Genomic DNA, 20,457 nt, shown 5'->3' with positions numbered 1-20,457 from the left:
CTTTCCTTTGAGGCCTCCAAGTAAAGGTCTTGCTTTTCAAAGATACCCATTTCTACCTCTTAGAAACTAGACTCAGATACAGACTCTTTATCTCATCAGGGTATTATAAACACAATCCTCACCCTGCACCCTGCAGAAAAAACAAGATTTAGAGAAAAAGCATAAACCTAGAGACAAGCACGCAGGGTCCCATGTTGCAAAACAAGCTGCTGAGGCTCACAGGGCAGGAAGTACAGACCCATCCTTCTTTTTTCCCCCTCATTTCCCCAAGAGTCTGACTGATAAATCAAACTTGGGAATGCTTTAACTGGCCAGGCAACGCACAAAACCCCTTACTCTAGCCAGCTTTTAGGACAATGGAGTTTCCCTGTTTTTCAAATGCCCCCTCAGATTTCTCTAGAGCCAAAAAGCATAAACTCCAGTAAAGATGTCATGCAAAATAGTAGTCTTCCCTACTTAGTGTTAAGCTCCTCCTCATTACACATACCCAATTCAAAATGCCATGAATTGTTCCAGGTAGCGTAGCATTAAAATCATGGATTTATCTTCCTTTTAATACCTCTTAGAAACAAGTAAACAGTGGTAGCTAAATGAGACCAACCGGCCTAGCAGAGTAATCCATTCTCATCCTGTAGACAGGAGTTGCAAGGACACACATCTTCAAAGCTACCTCATCTCTCCAGCGTTTTGCTCTAAAAGGGTTTAGAACAGACCACCTAACAGCATGCCCTCTCCACCAGGTTTTATGAAAATGCCATTAGATACTTTCCTCCATATTCCCCGTTTCCAACTTAAATAGTCACATTTTTTGTATAGTCAGTTCAGCAAAAGGACAACAGATCAGCAGCAAAAGGAAGCTACAGGTTAAGAAGTCAGGTTTCATTTGCTTGTCTTCAGGTGTAAAACACTTTAAGATAAAGCTCCCATGAATGAGTTTTTTGCAGTTTGTACTAGCTCTCTGATTGTCTATAAAGTTATTCAAACCGTAACATGAGTGAAGGCAGATTTTATACTTAAGCACACTTGGGAACAGCTAACATGGGTTGCAATAATAATTTAAATAGGTCCTCAAGAGGAGAAAAAAAATACACAGAAACAGTGGTTCATTTCTGTTTAATCGGAGACTGTTACAAAGCAGTAGACACACATTACAGATGTGTATATGTGCAATGATTCATTCCTGAAGCATACAGTTCATAGAAGGTTCCCAATGGATGCAAATGACGTTAGCTCCATATGTTCTTTGAATCTTCTTTGGAAACTGAATGCTATAAAATTAAGCTAGTTACTGTTACTATTATTTGCATGCATTAAAGTGATGCACATACTTACCAGTTTCTCACTTTCTCGAATTAAATTCAACATCAATATTTTGCCACCTGTCTTTTGAAAAACATCAATGATCCCATCCCTTTCGTAGTACTTACACAAAAGCAGTATCAAGTTACAGAAAAAAACCTTCATGACACACTAACTTCTGTGGCTGTACAGCTACTGAGAGGGGACATAATTCAATAATGTGCTTTAAGGTACTTCAAGAAGATAATAAAACCAGTTTGTAGTCTGGGTTCACTGCACAGTGACCAGACTCCCTGAAGGGGTGAGTCAGAGTCATTACGCAGAAGTCTAAAGGAAATAGTGTGAACTGACTCACTGTTCCATATATACCATATCAGAACTGGGAAGAAGACTTCTGAACCACATTAGACTGGACAGGTGCTGTAACAGTGTATCAGAAGTTGAGCTAGAACTTAAGACTGCTCACCTAGTTATGAAAGCTCAGATTCCTAGTACTGTTTTGGTCCCATCTCAAAAGAAAATAAACTTAATTCTACCAAAAAGTACTGCAATTAACTGCCATAAAAGGTTTCACAAAGAGATGACATTCTACCAGAGTTCATATTAGGATCTACCCTGGACAAATAGACTTTTTGTTGATAAGACACTAGAGAACACCACTACCCTTTAGTTATCCCCACTGATTGCCAAGCTGATATACAAGTAGTGCAGGTCAGCATCCAACCACTGTCAAAACTGAGACTTCACAAAGTAATTCAGCAGCCAAAAGCAATCAGTTACTCATTCCAACTTATTACTGAGCATTGCATTAAGTATCAACTAGGGTCAACCACAGAAGTTAAAAGAAAGATGCACACATTCTGTTAATAGGATAATGGCCTCACAGCAAGGTATCCCTATTATTCATGCACATCTGCCATGAAGATTTATGAAATACAGGCAAAGTTAAGTTATAAATTTTATTACACAACTTTCCTGTTTTTCTTCTTCTAGGGAGAAACACCTATGCAACATTATTCAAAAATTTGCATGTAGCTAATTTTGCAGACAAAGCAGTTTAGTGTGAATGACTGAGAACTGATGTAGAGAAGATGCCAGGAGATGGGCTTCAAATGTGACTATTCTAAAACCTGGGAAGATACAATCCCCTTGAAACTTTTTATGTTAGTATGATGAATTCTGCAGCGTTGCATAAGATTTCAAAATTCTAAAATAAGCAATACTGCTGGAAGCATCAAGTCACTCGTGGAACTACTCGAGACCATTCAAATGAGCTGGCAAAACTAAAGGGTCCGTTCAGCTACCACACTAGTATGGTCTTTCCGATACCTAGTTTCTATATAATTATCCACCAATGATTTCAAAAGCCCCTCAAATTCACTGTGTGATAACATGCCCTTGAGAAGTGAATTAAAGCACTGAGTTTTACAGCTCATCCAACTGTGAAACTATGCTGCATGCTACAGCACAGAAAGTTTCATCTCCTGTGTCAATATGTAGAGATGAGGCACACAAAGCTTAAATAACAATAAACATATGCAGCTATTCTGGAGAAGGTTGCATCTTTTATCCAATCACAAAGAATCTCTCCTATTTTCTTTTAAGGTGTAAAACGTTCTATAAAATAAAAATAAAATGCTAAAATGTCCAGGAATATGGAATAGGGCAGAAGAAAAAAAGAATAGGGGCAGAGCAGTAACTCTGGAGCAAGATAAAACAGCTGGGCAAAACCACATTTGTAGGTAGCCTCTGAAGTGCTGAAATGGGCTAAAAAAAAAAAAAAAAAAAAAAAGCCGAGAAGAACAAAGCTCCTGGCTTACAGGCCTAACAAAGTAAAAATCTGTTGGCAAGAGACAGTAATTAGCAACAGCTAAAGAAAATCCAAAGAAAGGTTACATTACTGCTATCGATTCTTACAGAATTGCTTATTCCCCAATACAACAAATATAGTATCCTATAATTGGTTCACTGATAAAACAGCCTCTTTTAGAATAGGCATGTTACTGATGAAGTGACTTCAACTTTAGATCTTCACACTTTTCAGTAACACCAATGGCTACTTGTTAAGGTTCTGAATTAAGTTTTCCTTAAAAGTGCTTGCAGATATTACCTACCCACAAGTTTAGTTAAAACCATTACAGATCTTACAAAAAAAATCTAGACGTTCACTCACTACTGAAAACAGTAGTAGATAACAGATACATTCACATTTCAGAGACCAAAATTCCCCTCAACATAAGTGGTATCATTTGAACAAATTATTTCAAATAGGAACATCAGGTACTTACAGATTAAACTAACCTGTACTGGCAGTGCTGTGGAATTTTTCTTCTCTACCAGTAAGTAGCAAATGCTGAAATTCTGCTGCTAGTTAACAGAAACACAAATTGTATTAAACCAAGGAGTTTAACCCATAATTTAGTTTTTCATTAAAAAAGCTGCCAAACTTCAATTACTGCAATTTGTTGCTTAAGAAAAGCATATGAAGTAAAGGCAACTATAAAACTACTTTCAATTTGCCCTTAATTTTCTGATATTTTTCATACATAAGCCAGAAGTTTAACAAGGTAATCCTGTTGCCTACCACAAACAAAGGAAATTACAATACTTACATAGCCAGGTTCCTTCATTAAACAGTCTCATAAAGTGTGTTTTCTTATTCTAGACTTTACAAATGAAAGACCAAAATGTGTTTTCTTCCACTAAAGTTTATGGGAAAGAAGCTAAAGAATTCAGTGCAAGTAACATATATGCAAGTAACTCAACAAAAAAAAAAAAGAGAGAAAGAAAAAGCGCTCTGCATGACATCTTCATCTCAAAGCATTACATAATTTCCTAAGTTGGGAGACAGTGAAATAGCTTCCTTTGGTTGTATGGCATTAATTTCTGGTAATACAAAATTGCTGTTAGCAAAAACCATTTTATACATATTGGCTACTAAGGGCAGCAGAAGTTGAAATTCTACACACAGACCCTTTCTGAATAGCACCTGGGAACATGGTTAAGATTTAGACAAAATTTAAGAAATAAAATCTGAGATGCCAGAAGCTTGAATCTGGTATAAAGCAGTTAGCTAACAGAGATACATACTTTAACTGCTAATGAGAATTCTTAAGGAAGCTTCCAAGCTCTCAAAGTTCTGTGTTTGTTTGTTTTTAGTTAAGATGACACTGGCATTAAAATTCTACTATTTTCTCAAAACTTTTAAACTTCTTTAAATCCCTGAGAAAGGAAAACCTTAAGATAAGTTCAAGACAATATTTGTGGAGAAGTTAAATTCATTGTCATTAAAACAGCTACTGTTCCTACTGCAAGAAAGCCCGTAAGAACAAAACAAGGTATTGTAAACTTGCTCAGAAGGTGCAAGCACCTCACTATTCAAAATAGTGATCAGGTGTATAAATACCAACCCTCAGTGACAGTTCACACCACGGACAGTCAATACCGACTCGTCAGGATTCTAAGAACAAACGACTGAGGATAACATCCTGGATCCTGTGGTTCAAGACAGGATATGGCTGTCTGCAAAACCAGCAAGCTGAAGTGCCTGGCTCCCTCAAATAGACCTTCGCAAGACAAAAGTAAAAATGCATTCACTCTACAACAGAATCTACAAATACTGTACTTGAACTATTTTCTTCTAGTAGAGTCTTAATGAGAATCTGCACTCTGACAATCAAAAGACTGCATAAAGCTGCTGTTTACACTGTGTAAGAAAACTCTCACATTCAGAACGTCAAAAAGAACGTTATATTACACTTCAGAATCACTTCAATTCTATCTTGATCCCTTCAACAGCTGCCTCAAAACTTTTCTTACTCTGAACTAGTATCTACCTACCCCAATTTATCACAGGAAAATATGGTAGTCACCGATAGCTGCATTTTTATAGAACCCAGTCACTACCATTATTTCACTGGTCTGATCATTTTGATTGGAAGTAGACACACTTTAAAAAAAATTCTTTTTAAAAATTCTTCTGGAGGTAGCCTATTCCTCAGAGTATTTAAGGGCTACAATCTTTATTAGGCAAGGCACAGAACACATTAGGAGCTCATCACACAATTCTAAGCAAGCCAAAACTTCATGCGTGGTACGTACTTTATTTGCCACATCTCCCATTCACTTCTCTTGTTAAAAACAGCGGGTGCAAATTCACCCAATTTAGCAGAATATCAGTAATTCTTGCCCTTTAAAAAAAAAAAAGAGTCATGTACCTCTACTCAAGCTTAAAAAAGAAGCAAACTCCCCAAGACCTACTTCCATTAATATCTATAAAAGTCAAGTCAATAAAATACTATCATCATTAGAAAAGAAATGCCACGAACAGTGAGATGTACAACTTTGTGATACACAGACTGCTGCAATACTGAGAGCTGCAATACTGGAGCGTCAGTAAAAACACTGTACCATCCCTCAAAATAAAGAGATCTCCTTTACAGTGTACTACTTTTTTTTTTTTAACTATCCCCCTTAGATCCACACGAGAGGCAGGGAGGAAAATGTCACTAACAACTTCATAAAAAGAGCAAAATATGAACCATTTGCACTACATGAGAATTTTACAAGTTGTTTTAAAGAGATGACAGGCCAGCTGGTCTAACAGCCGAGGAGATACTCCCAGCAAAAAGCATAGAGCCATTATGGCATCCTTGTGACTAGAGAGACAGCAGCACTTGCACACGTATCTTCAAGTACAAAACACAAAGCAAAAGAAAAACGCGCATCACTACTTGCTGCAAATTTAAGGACAAACTTTAGTCTGTGTTAACAGATCAGAGTAACACAAATGTAATCTGCTAAAGCTACCAACTCCCCAAAAGAGAACAAAAAAGACCTGTCCTGTCCAGTCCTTTAGAGACTTTACAGAAAGGACAGGAATGTAAAGGATGGAAGTGAAGTATGTGTGAACTACCCACCAGAAATTACAAGCAGTATTTGCAGCATATCAGGAAAACCCAGAGTCAACCACCCCTTTAATTCATACAGTAATACTCCATGGCATTGTCTTAGTGTCAAATGCATCTTTCAGAAGTAGATAGTGTGAAATTAATCTTCTTGGAATTGCCTAAAAGCAGCTTCAAGAAAAAAAAAAATAAATCTATAGCAATGTGGTGCTGAGAAATGCTATGTTTTGCCCACAAAACATGCCAAAACACAAAGAAATGGTTCATTTGCTCCGAAGTATTAGTATACAGAACTTAAACAATAACACAGTGAAAACAGAAACTGCATTTTGGAGACATTTTTTCCATGAACGTGTCAAACCTAGTTATCTTCAACAAAAACAGATCAAAGCAATTTCTCCAAATTCAAAAACTTTTAGCTCTCACCAGGGTATCAATTTATAAGATACAACCCAAGTGTGGATCTAAGTAGGGTACTCCATTGGACACAAAACAGCATACATATCTGAATAATAGCTTTGTGTGCTTGATACCAAGCTGAATATGAGTAGCTGGATAAAAACTACCTTGTGCTGCATCAGTCTTAAATGGAAACTGACAATAAAGTTCAGTATCAGGCATCTGAAATTCGCCTACTTTTCATTTTTAGTCTCTAAGAGATTCAGATACTTAAAGCAAGAAGTACAAGCCATACTGCATATTATTTTTTGGTTAAATGGTTTCCTTAGACATTCTAGGGAAATAAGAACTAAGCCAAATGTTCCTATAGACTAAATATGTGAAACAAATACTAGTTGCAGTAGTGTATCTTGAAGTGTTGTTCTCATCTTCACTGTTACCAAGGGTAGCATGATAATGAGAATTAGAAAAGCAACGCCATGCTCAGTAATCATTTTTGAAACAGTTAACAGAGGACATGTCTAGTCTGACTGGAAAATTGACGATTCAGGGGGGCCTTCTACAGGAAAAATGCAAAGGGCAGAGTACAAACAAAGAAGAGTACAACAGGAATGGGAAATCCACTCGTAACTAAGTTAAGAATTACAACTCTATCCTTTAATTAAAATAACTGGAAATCACACTGGGGGTCATTATTTAGCAAAATCTCAAAGAAATGAAACACAGTCTATGCTCATCAAAAACCACAAACAAATTCTAATAAGATCTTAAAAATTTAAAGCAGTTACAAAACCTGACTCCAACATTTGTTAATTTTCTATTTCACTGCTGACAGGCTGCAAGACCTCCTTGGACAAAAACTGTTCTTCTGAAGCTGAAGTTGTCTTTAAGCAACCTCAAGCATTCAAAGCCAATATATCTGCAACAGAGCGAGCAGCAACACTAAAGCTCATTTTTCTTCACAAAGGATTGAATATTTTGTTGGTCACTGTGTGAAAGAAGGAACTTCACATAAGCATATACCTAAGCAAATTTTGAATATGCAACAGAATTCCACAAGGTTTCAAAAAAGTGCTATGACTTTCAGTACTGTTGCAATAGACAAAATATTGTGAAGTTTGGTGTATCTGAGACATTGATGAGAAGGTCTTCCCTGAAATTGACAAACTGAAAAATCTGCAGCTTTGATTTCTCATTCTTCTTTTCCACTTTACCAACTTGAATCTCTATTTCTTCACAGGGCTCTACATTAATATTTGTTGTGGTGCAGCTCACATATGCAGCAGTATTAGCACCTTAACTTCCTCCAAAGAAACTGTATTCTATAATTTAGCCTACACAATTTTGTGACTATAAATGTCACTTACTAGTTAAAACCTAAGTATTTTAAGCACTTCAGTAGCTATATCTCCCCAGAAGAGGAAACATTAGTAGTTGATATTTACATGCCACTAGTTTAGAGACTACACAAAGTCACATTACCAAACCAAAAACAAATACAGCACAAATGCAATGCAGGGGAAGAGGGGGAGGGGGCAGTGTGGCTGAAGGACTACCTCAGCAGCTTTGAAGGAAACGCGTTCCGTTAAGAGAAAAGGTACCCGAACATCTTAAAACATGTTCCCTCCCCCTAAGACTCTTAAAAACACGATAATAAAAAGATAAATATTAATATAGAGCCCATCTACCAAAAGAGAATAAAAAACCTAAATTAAAATAAATTTAGGGGCCTTCACCAAACTTGCTGCAAGTTTGGGGACATAAATATCCAACAGCCATAAAGCTGTGAAAGCCCCCAGAATGAATAAAATAAATCCCACTTGCCTCAGACTGAACAGGGCAACACTGAGACTCTGCCTCAGCCTGTCCTATGGCAGGGCTATAGGAAGAAGAAAAATTTAAATTTTAGAAAAAACATGACCCAATTAAGTGAAAGACATGCATTCAAAGTTAACAAAATTCCAGTGATCAAGCAAACAAAAGAAAATGACTACTATAGCACCTATTTTGTTAGGCCCGAACAAAACTTCTTACAGTTGGTAGCTATTTCTGAATTGGACAGTTTGTTTTGCTTTGTATCTTGATCAATGGAACGTAAGTCAGTTGTCTTGGGGCATTTTTCCCATAACTGATAGTATTTACTGTACTAGTTCACAAAAAGTAGAGTTAAAGATTCCATCAGCCACTGAAAATGTTCACCCTCACCTTAGTATTTATGTAGAAGCTAGACCAGTACAATTATTAAGACATTTACTATTATTTTTAAGTGTCATTAGTTACCATTTTAAATTGCAGCCCCAGCTCATGGACTGGTATATCAGAGTCTCAATTTAACTGAAGAGTCATAATGCCCTTCTTGCTGTTTACAAAACTGAAGTAATCTTGATATTTTATTGTTTATCTTGTACGCAGAACTCTTTGGTTCCTATAAAAATAACTGCAGGTTATGTATTCCATTCAATTTTAAGAAAGTAAGTTAGACAGGTCTCTCTAAGTACTGTTCAAGAGCTCCATACACTAAAATAATTGCAGAAACCATAGAAGGCAGATGCAGCTGACATGTTTCTAGAAGCTTGTTTATATTCTCCATGCATGCACAGAGCGAGGAAGTGTTATCCACTGAAATTATTAGATATACATCCCAGCCTCAAATTTATTATCAGCACCTAAAAAAAAATAAATCTCATCTGTGGAAGAAAAAAAAATTTAAAACCCCAAAAGTTCCAGGAGAAGAAATTTTTAGTTCACATAAGCCAGCTAATTTCAAGATTTTATTTAAAGCAACCTTTGCCAAAGGCAGATATTCTAAAGGCAGTACGAAACAGTCATATCAAGACTTCTGAAAAACTAGCCCAGGCTTTTCCAAGGTTCTTTCATTCCAATCTCATCCCTTTTGCTCTAAAAATCAGCAGATACAAGATCAGCCTCTCATAATGATATTGAGAGACCATGCATAAAATAATTTAGAATCTCTTAAGCAAGTCTTAGATGCCATAACTTCTAAGTATTTTGCTAAACATTTTCCCACCTGCGTCTGAACATTTTCTTGTAGCCTGTTCTTTTGCATTACGTTCCAATTTAAAGATTGATCAAAATCCACTTGGAAGTTTTAATTTTACTACAAAATCTGCCATAGATAATTTAGGCAACAACTGAAATACAAAGCTTCTGCCTATGTAATTATATCACTAGAGTCCTGCAACAGATATGAAAGAGATATGCTTTTCTGTAACCATAAAGACACCTGCAATCTCCTTCCAGGGACAGATTAACTAAAGCAAAAAAACTGTCTGCATGGCTGCATTACATTAGGGATTTTGCTGGCACAACTATGGTAGTTAAACTTTGTACTGTAAACCAAGCCTTAGTCTTTATTCAAGCAATTACTACATTCAAAGTAATTTTCCTCTTTTTGGGAAAATGCACCATAAATCCAACTCTCTGAGCATTAAGAAGCAGTATCCAAAGAAATGAAGGAGGGGACCAACAGACAACATATGCACTGAAATACCCGCCTGTTTACAGAAGAGTACACACAAGAGACACAAGATAGCCACATCACAGCTCTTACAGCACAGAAATGACAGGAGCAGGAAAATAAGTATCCACATGAGAAATCATGGAAAAATTGTTCACCTGCTGGTTGAAGCTTATTAGAGTACCATATGAATAATATGTGGCAGTACTTAGTTGAGGGATTATCATAACATTACTACCAAGGAAAGTTCAATCTTAAAATGCATCCAAGCTGTAAGTCAACGTAGTATTAGCTACAAAATGGTACCATTATCAGAACAATGAGACATTCACTGTTTAAAAGAGGGAAACTTAATTAATACAACTTGCAGAATATGCTGAGTTAACAGTACATGCAGTAAGGTTTTCAAGTATTTATCCCAGGAAAAGTAGGGGTCTGAAAACAACATACCAGTGAAAGACACCAAAGGGAAAAGGTATTTGCTTTACTAGGGGCAGGAGGGCAAAGCATCCTTACAGCAACAATATGATCTTCAGAAAAAGCAAGAAGTTCTATAGTTTTAAAAGCAGAAGTTAAGATCAATTTATACTGTATGAATTTTATGTGTAGTATTACAAAAAGGATGAATGTAAGACACTGTAAAAATCCCTCCAGTGTTTTGTCATTATCCTTATTAGATAAAGAAAAACAAGAAAAACACAGTATAAAAGCATTGCCTAAGCAAAACAGTTTTATCTGTTAGACTTATGTATAAAGCAAGATGAAGAGCTAACAAAAGATCTGACATCAAGGCCCACTCAGCACATCTGCAAGCCAAATACTGCACATCTGACAGGTGATCAGTAGATACCAGTGATCAGAGAGAACTGCTTCTCAACAGAGGCTTGGAGTTATGGTCTTAAACTGCTAAATACTTCAGAAAAAGTGCCTGACAATTCTTAACAGTTAAACTAAGGCCATTCAGCTACAATTAGAGTGTACTGGATGCTCTGGTGCTTTTATGAGCCATTCCATGACCCCATGTTTGAATCTGAGAGACAATGTAGTCCACAAATACAGTACGGCTAAAATACTATTAAGAGACAGTACAGAATAAAGCCACGTGAAGTACTTCAGTGCAGCTAAAAAACCCCAAGACTTTCAAGAAAAAGAGCCAAAATGCTCAGTATTATAATTAAGTGAAAAAAACCTCCACCATCTACAAAAACATGTATGGAACAAACTGATAACAAAAATGCTGATAATCTTTCTAACCTACCCTAAAAGAAAGTATCTCCATAAATTAAATTGCACAGATAAAGCTTGAGGCTGGAACATGTATTTAAAGTTGACCTGCAAATGAAAAATTCACCACTCCTTTTTTCCCCTGTTGTGAAAAGACCAGAGAAGCTCTCACTTCCCTTCCCTCCAAAAAGTCTCCCTCTACATTTTCATTATCAGAAGTATAGCACACTACACAGTGATGTCAGACATTCAGAGAATTACAACCTTGACAGTAATTTATCACTCTACTCTTATAAACAGGTAAACGGCTAACTCATATGTGGAAGGCCTCTCTTTAATAACTGTAATTAGAAGACCTGATAAAAAGGTCTCTTACTCTACATACTTCCATTAAATGGCTCAAGAAACTCAGCCATCATCTGATCATAGCACAAAACGGATGGTTCATCTTTTAGGCTCTGCTGAGATCTGAAATTCTGAACATTTAAAGTAAAAATACAGCATATAACATATTACTCTTGCCCCTCTTCTCTCTTTTATACACTGAGAAGGTCAAGCTACTTTTTCTCTTTTGCAGGTCAACTTCAATACAACATCAACTGGAAGTCACTCACCCATGTGACATGCACCTAAGCTTCTAGAAATCTTCATCTAAAAGGCTCCTGAAATTCATATGCATTTGCAAATTAAAAAGAGTCAGTCGAAGAATGAACTAACAGGACACATCTGGCACCAGGATGCATCTTAGAGCAATCACTTTTACATCCTACAAGTGCCAGGACTAGAAATCATTTAAAATTTATTGAGGACAAGAAAGCACAAATAAAGAAACATATGCATTAAGAGAAGTTACAAGCAAGAATTAAGATGTGCCTCCTGCAGCCTCATTTTTGAGGAGTCAGTTAATAAGTGTACAGGTCTTTGTCTACTCAGACGTGCAGCTAAGGATTGACTTAATTTTAGAACAAGGAATTCAGATTTTATCAAAACAGCACCAATAACCGTGTTCATTACACCAATAGCTACCATGGCATGCATCTGTACAAACCTTTCAGGCAGTTGTCCACAGCTGGTCATGAATAAAAAGGCATATAAATTTTTCTCTTCTTTTATTACAATGAAGTTTATAACAGTACAGAAAAGTCACACGACCTTAGTGGGTCAGTTTACTTAAACCCTGAAACAGGAGGAACTCTAAATACATTAAATATTGTTACAAGTTCAGACTTAAATGTACAAGTAGTTGGGAACAGTTACAGCCCTCACCAAACTATGTTGGGGACATGAAGTCCAACAGCACTTGAAGTGCTGTGAAGGCATCATTTCACAAATAGCAACATAATGTTACAGAACTTGCCTTTAAGGTGGTATGTTCATGTAATTCCAGCGCCTTCACAATTTAACGAACCATATTTACTATACTTCACTTCTAAAAACCTAGATGAAACATGAAAAAGAAGCCATACAGTATAAATTGCAACATCAGGAAAAGTTCCTGTTATTATTCCAAATAATTTTTCCCGTGTAAAATAAGAATGTCCAATAGCTCCTTGCATGTGGGAAGATACTTATTTTTTTAAAGTCACAATGAAGCCTTAATTGACGGAAGCTCGGCTATATTAACAGCACAAGATGAGAAAAGGTTTAATCTCCAAACCTATTAGAGCGTGTGTAGTAGCATCAGTAGCGGCCACCTTGCGACATTACAGGAGGTCTCATTCCCATTGGAGGTCGAGGAGGTCCACTTTGGTAAGGGGGCACCATCGGAGGTCCCTGACCGTATGGAGGCATGGCTCCAGGAAGATATCCTGGCATGCCCTGGTGATGAGCACCATACTGACCTATAAATAGAACATTTAAGATGCAAAGAATTTTTTATTTTTTTTTTTAAATAATGGGCAGAAGTTGCATTTTGTGAAAAGCTTCACACATGCACCTCCCCCCACCAGTATATGCCACTCCAAGTTTTAAAAAAGTTTATAGCAAAGACAAATCTTTTGACGAAAAGAAAGCTAGGAAATTTATGATTACCATGAGGTGGCATGGGAGGTCTCATTCCTTGTTGTTGTGGAGGAATTCCTGGCTGTGGTGGCATCATACCTCCAATTGGTCCAACTGGTGGATTACCCAAGGAAGCTTGTCCTGGTCGAGGAAGATTACGCTGATATTTAGGCAACTGTGCCCTCCTCTCTTCCTAAAACCAGGAACAGACAACCATAACACATTGTAAGACTAAAACTCACCAAAAGCAAAGTAAATAAAAGTGTAACAAAATAGATTACAGGGACTGAACTATTTCAACTACCTTCCAAGTTCAAAGACTGCTACTAGTAACATTACAGAGTAGCATTTGGATTTTTCCCCCTTCCTTCAAAGTTACTGTATTAATACTGGCCAATCTAGCATTTTGCATGCAACACAAATTCTCTTCCTCCCTCAGCTGAAGAAAGCCTCTTCCTCATAACAAGTTGAGACAAAAGAGCCAAACACAAATCTAAATATCCAAACTGAAATTAAGGTTCATTTGTTTTATCCATAAATTCCATATTTCTGACTGCTGTAATAGCACCAAGACCGCTTCAAACTGTTAAGTCTTTTGTCCTACCCTCATTAGCTGTATCTATTTAACTTCAGGGTTAAGTAACATGCAGAAAAAGTCCAAATTATATTTGAGTAATTTCCTATCACCAACAAAAATAAGGCTTAGATCTGCAGCAGGATCGTTGCAATATGCCAGTCACCACTCTGCAACTGAGGAAGTCTTCCCAATGAACGGTTCTGTTACATTAATTCTGCAGTTTGCACTCTCACCGTTATTAAAATATGCATAATGCAGAGCACAGAAGAATCTATTTAAAAGAAATCTATTTAATCAGCCATTATCAGCATAAATTGCATTTTTCAGTAAGACAATGAAAATATTTTAACTTACCAGTGATATATCCTCATCTGGATGGATCAACTTACTGGTTGCACTGGTTGTTGTGAGAGTAGCAGGCTTACTTGTTATAGATGTAGCTGGTTTAGCTGCAGTACTGTTTGTCGTGCTAGTGGTTGAGGCTGTAGACTGTGTGTAAGCAGGGAATGTAGGTTTTGGGGGTTCCGTTGTTGTTGCAGGTGTAGAATTCAAAGGTTTGAAATCAGTACCAACTGGACCTGGAACAGCTGCTGCAGCCTGTGAAACACAGAGATAGATCAATATTTATTTCTCAAAGCATAAAAAAACTTAAATGATGTCTGTTAAGACCTCTGAAACCTTCCAGTGAGACACATAATTAAAACAAGCTTGACAAAAGTAAAGTTCAGCCTTATCGCATACTAGAGCAACTGAAAACAAGACAAAATAAAACCCAGTATATACACATATATACACACACGCACACTGGAAAGTCTAAAATTTGCAGGTCAAAAGCCACAACTAGAAAAAAGGAACAAGAACAACAACAAAAAAAAACCTATCAAAATTTTTATCTCAAATACTGAGTTTGGTAAATGTCTAAATCTTTCCTGAATCACTGTTTTATTAGAAGCCCGTAAGTATAAATTCATTGTTCTCTTGCTAAATTATTAGCATACTTTAGCAACCATTAGTTTAGAGTACAGCTCAAAGTGTTAGTATTCATTAAAATTAGATATTTAAGAAATGTTTTAATTAAATACTTAAGAAAGCTCTATTGTGTCAGGGTTTTTCTTTTAAGCGTTCTCTCTACAAAAATACTGCAATATTTTCACAAAGTACTGTCTCTCTATTGATCTTTAATCTTGCTTGTGAATGAAGAATCAACTGAAGGCAGATATGAGGTCCACTACAGATTCCAGCATCTCATCTTTCCTACTTTTTTCTTAAATTAACTGTTAAGACAAGAAAAATTTGCTTTACCAGGTTTCCTCTGAAGATGCAGCAATATCCAAAGCAAGCTTTAGTTATGAGAGAATGCTTTTGTTTCTAGTCACTGCACATTTACAATTATCTGAACTTTCCAATCAAAACAAAGTATTTCCATTTTTTGCACGTAATGCAAATTACAAAGTTCCCTACATTATGATGTACCATATTAAACAACATAAACTAAAAAGCCTTCACCATGCATCAAGCTAACCACTGCCCACTAAAATGCATTTAACTGCTTTCATGCTTTTTTAACCCTTTAGAACCAGGATGTAACATTTCATTCTTTCGCACTGAGAAAAATTGGGCACTTTGACATGCTTATTTCTAGTAAGATGCAACTCGCAATCAAGGACTCTGCAGTTTTACCAGCTAAACATAATCAGGAATATAACAGAAATTATCTGAAGATGTTTAGTCAATTTTAGATTTTACAGAACGGTCCAAAGGGTTAAGTTGCAAAGCAATTTGTTTTTAACTGTGACTTCCTGCGTACTTGTGCTGTGCTAGGAAACAGAGCGTTAGAAGATGCTGACAGACTTTCTGAATTGGAGGAAGCTGCACTTGAGCTTGTGACAGGTGTCCCCATCTGTAGCATAAAAGAAAGGAAACAGTGAAAAGTCTCCAAACAAATGGGTGGAAAGTATCCAGATGAAAGGATTTCTTATGCTAAGTCCTTTCTTATGAAAGGACTGTGTTTTTGTAAATGAGTATCTTCCCTGCAGAAGTCCAAAATGCAAATAGCACACTACGAAGGTTTCTGCAACATACTTGAAAACAAGTAAAAACTTCAGGACTTATACACAAGTGTAATCAAAGGGTAGAGGTCACAAGCCATGATCAATTCCCCACTTCCCTCCCCAAAACATTCAAACAATTTTTTACTACCTTAACTTACTCATAAACTTTTTAAAGTAAAAAACCTCCTAATTCAGGCAATGTTTAACCAGTTTAACAAGACTATAGAATAAATTAGTCCATCTATGGGTAAAGAGCCCATTATGAAAAGAATAGCAAAGAACAAGTCATGTCAAGACTTATACTTTGGAAATTTTAGGTAAAGTTCTATGCAATCAGATTCCTGTAGTTGACTAACACATCCCTTCACCCACCCAAAGCACCATTATTAACGACAAACTAACGGGATTATAGAAAGAAGTGTTTTGCCTACTCCTTTCTTCCCCACGTGCTTACAGAACTTCTGTCTGGTTTCATGGCTGTTGTAAGACAAACAAAAGAATCTTTTAAAATTCATTCAAGCACTACACTGAATTAAACTTAAGAATCAACACAAGCAAGAAACTTAACCAGTCATTTCTTGGGCCTCCTCAATAATGAAGAAAAGACACTGTTGACACAGCGGCAGTTTGAAGAATGTAACAGTAGATTCCAGGCTATGAGACACCTTACCTGTCCCGCACTTGGGAAGAGTGGTTTAGTAACTGGAGGCTGGGGGGTAGGTGCCGACGCAGCAGGAGCTGGAGGTCTGTTAAGAATGCCCGGTGCTGTAACAGGCTGTGCTTGTGTCATTGGAGGCATCCCAGGACGAGGCCCAACAGGCGGTGGCATACCTACAAACCAAAGAACCAGTAAGAAATTAGGCTGAAGGAAGTAAGAATACTACTTTAGAGGATTCTGTCCACAGTGTTCCTTAGAACAAACTCTCCCACAAGGAAGATGTATTTTTAAGGCAATAGTAAAATAAAACGTGACAAAGGGTAATGTCAGCAGCCACCAATAAATGTCCATGCATAGGCAGTAACCTCAAACACTTCAGAGCAATACTGAACTAAGTTGTGTTTTCTACTAGAGCTTAAATGATGTTTATGCTCTCAATGAATCAACGCAATTAATGCAGTAACTGTTTCCAACACACTGCGCCTATCCTGCCAAACACATGGATAAGACTGTTACAAAATCCAAAAGATGCGGCCATTATGAATTGTATCAGAACTTTGACCAAAACACAGATCAGCTTTGCTGCAGGTCTTTAGCACAGTGGAACAGCGACACAAGGCTACTTTGTGTAGTGTACAATCACAATACATGCACTTTGTACGTGCAGGGCACTAGGAGAGGTTCAGAGATGGGAAGTTAACAGCTCATATGGGTTCCATCATATTACTGTGCAGCAGAACTAGGCTGTAACTGTCATAATGGCTCGCTTCCTCCTCCAGTGAGAAATGCGGGCAAACCACCAAATCTCAAGCCATCACAGCATAGCTGCTGGTCAGGTGGGACACTCTCAGAACTTAAAGGCTGCTTAAGAACTGCACAAGCTCAAAAAATGTCTCTTCCAGCTATGGTAAGAGACTAAAATTACAGTTAGTTTCTTCACAGAGCAGATTCATTACTTGGGTATTTCTCATTTCCCACAACATTTTCAATCATTACCATTTTCCAGGTGCAGCCACAGACATTAAAAAAAGGGATGAAGAGAGACTAGGCAACACAAAAGCCAGAGAAAGTACAACAGGAAGGGAAAACTATATTCTATTTTTTACCTTCAAAGTGGTACCAAACACAAATAATTATTTATAATCAAAAGCACAAGGCTGGCTTCTGTGGCAATCAATCCACACCAAGGTGGTGGCATAAGTCTGTATATTCTTTATATAAATCCTAAATCTCAGTGGAAATAAATAAATAAATGTAATTTAGCTCACACCATAGTATGAGTTTGACAACCCTGACCTACCTGGTGGCATACCAGGCATAAGAGGTGGTATTCCTGGCCCAGGAGGCATCATTCCACCCATCGGCATCATCCTATTAAATGGAAAATGAGCACTGGTATGAACACTCATGATAAACTGTTAAGATAATTGGCACATACCTGTATATGATAAAAAATTATGGTAAATAATTTCAAGAAGCTCTCAACAGAGGCAATTCAAAACCAGCTGACTTCATAGTTAGAAATGTTTTTCCACAAGAAAAAAACAAAACAAAAACAAAACAACCCCAACACACACCACACCAAGAAACCTCCCCCCAACACTTTTTATTTGAACTTTAATTCCTCAAACTTTCACTTCTATTATCAGATTTCCAGAACTGGTGTCTCTCTTGAAACCTATTTCAGGCTACTAGTTTCAGCAGAGTGTTCAAAGAACCTGATCTCAGTACACTCAAGAAAATCTGAAAGTAGGAAAAACAGCTAACTCCAATCACACTAAAATCACTGTACATCTGCTATTACTCCTTTCTGACACTACAAGTCTCTTCTGGTTATAGCACCCTCACATTATTTTAACATTCTCCTTCCTCTAGTGAATGGCAGACAACCCAAATCTGTAGAACTAGCCACAAAATACTGATAAAAACAGAGCAGAGACCACAGGGTAAGAGAGCTTCTGGAGTTTCAATTACAGTAAATATTCCCTACACTAAAGGATAGAAACGTGGGATTTAAAAATAATTTTTTTAAATGAGCAGTCCTTACTATGGCATATTTTTCCTTCATGTTAAAAACAGGTTGGTTGGTTTGGTTTTTTCCCTTGCTACTGATACGTGGAGAAAAAAATTGGTCTGCATTTCCCTAACAGAAAGGTGGCATCTAAATGACTCCTTTTATCCTTATCTACTAAACCACACTACAAATTAATACATGTTCCCCATCTAAACCATACATACAACCCTTAACAAAAGCAAATTCCTCCTGCACAGGGCTGCAACTTCATAAAAATAAGCCATCTACAACACTAAGTGCTTTTACACTGGGAAGCTATAGATGAATATGTACAATTCTTTTACAGGGAACAAACCCAAGTGTAGCTTAAGTTTGCTTAAATTTTTCCAGACACTTGAAGCTGGATTAGGGAAACAAAATAAAGGAATTGTTATTACTTTAGTTAGTATGATAAGCAGATAGATAGCAGCCAAGTGCATACCAAAACCCCACTAAGAAGTAGTTTCTATTTGTATGACAAAGTCAAGACACCTTCATCATTGCTGTTTCAAAATCAAAACAAATCATCATAAATGGGCAAGCATTCATTCTGTACAGCAAACTGCTACCCAGTCTTGTTTTTATTCTCAACTTGTCTACCACTGCTACAAAAGGAACAACCAATGCAGAAGCAGTAATGAGTGGGAACATAGTACCATCGCCCCTTTTTTGGGTTAACGGTTGGAGAAGGCAAAGTCAGTCTTGCCACCCATTTTGACAACTATCTGTTAAGACTCCCAAGAAAAGTTCTGGCTGATCGCTGCCTGCTGCCACCAGGAAGATGACTTTCAGAGAAACTGCAGGGATAGTGCTAGAACTAGTGTCACACTAAAAACAAAGTTGCTTCCTAGGTCCTAATTCTTCTCTGCTCATTTTTAAACAAAATGATCATCAGGTTAAGTAAGCAAAATTTCAGATCAAACTAGATAAAAGCATAACGTAATACCACACCACCCTCCCCTTAAATTTCACAGAAAAGGAAGTGCAGTGAATTTTTGGCAAATTAATTTGTGTCTTTCACTAAATGACATTACATTCACCTGAAGTTAACAAAGTGTTTAAGGAGGACTAAGCACCAGCAAGCCTGATAAAATTCTGTTCAGTTTCCACCCAGAAAAGCTACACTCATGATGAGCATCCACAAGATGTTCCACTATGACATGGTTTTTAAATTCAAAGACTGTTAAAACAACATTTATGTCTCAGAAGAGAACAATCTTTCACCTGAGTGAACTTTAAAACTTAGAAGCAAAGTTCCTGCAGTATGTCCTACAAGGCTAAGGATTGAGCACATGGAGCTGTACTCTGGTTCAAGAGAGGTTATAAGTCCCTAAGGGTCTATTTTGTTAATATTTTATAGAAAGCATTTCTCATAACATACAGTTTTGTAATATTCATTTAGATAAAACATAAAAACTTCAGATATTATATAATAACAAAACCTAACATTTTCCCCAAATTCGTAGGCAGTATTTGAGGTTTTCAGTAAGACAATTTCAAGCTTATCAAAAACATGACATAAAATGGCATAATGAATGTACCTAGAATTACATTAATGAGATGCTTACATGTTTCCACCACAAAATGACTGCATGTATTTTCTCTGTTGATGTAATCTGTGAAAATTTATGACAAAATCAAAAATCTAACTGTGATTTTCCAAACACATTGTGATAGGGTATGGTGTCAACCCCAAACAAACATAAAAAACAACATCTTACTTTTGCCCAAAATACAAGAAAAATTTAAACTATTCAGTACTTTTTTCCTGTTAGGTTGATGACTGATAACCAGATGCACAACATATGTA

The 20,457-nt window shown here is 36.9% G+C and overlaps 1 protein-coding gene across 26 annotated transcripts in view; it reads right to left on the bottom strand.

Moving 5' to 3' along the window:
* Positions 1 to 20,457, bottom strand: part of ZNF207 (zinc finger protein 207) — a 37,574-nt gene that overhangs the window by 12,742 nt on the left and 4,375 nt on the right. For 4 of the 26 annotated variants that reach the window (XR_005932389.1, XR_005932388.1, XR_005932395.1 and 1 more), the window contains exons 6-16: positions 20,216 to 20,263; positions 17,895 to 17,965; positions 16,607 to 16,767; positions 15,693 to 15,785; positions 14,240 to 14,482; positions 13,339 to 13,501; positions 12,965 to 13,148; positions 12,665 to 12,744; positions 8,430 to 8,484; positions 3,601 to 5,489; positions 488 to 692 (exon numbers count right to left, since the gene is read on the bottom strand). Coding sequence is in view for 4 of the 26 variants with exons in the window: in XM_041123500.1 (XP_040979434.1) it covers positions 12,988 to 13,148; positions 13,339 to 13,501; positions 14,240 to 14,482; positions 15,693 to 15,785; positions 16,607 to 16,767; positions 17,895 to 17,965; positions 20,216 to 20,263 (940 nt within the window). In the remaining 22 variants the exon portion in view is untranslated. Of the gene's footprint in view, positions 1 to 487; positions 693 to 1,097; positions 5,490 to 8,429; positions 8,485 to 12,399; positions 13,149 to 13,338; positions 13,502 to 14,239; positions 14,483 to 15,692; positions 15,786 to 16,606; positions 16,768 to 17,894; positions 17,966 to 20,215; positions 20,264 to 20,457 lie in introns of those variants that run through there. The other 22 variants (XR_005932391.1, XR_005932390.1, XR_005932392.1 and 19 more) reach the window with 16 other exon arrangements.

Source organism: Aquila chrysaetos, chromosome 5, assembly GCF_900496995.4.
Source record: "Aquila chrysaetos chrysaetos chromosome 5, bAquChr1.4, whole genome shotgun sequence".
Taxonomy (NCBI): domain Eukaryota; kingdom Metazoa; phylum Chordata; class Aves; order Accipitriformes; family Accipitridae; genus Aquila; species Aquila chrysaetos.
Note: the sequence above shows the minus strand (reverse complement) of the source record. Positions and strands in the feature narration are given on the sequence as shown.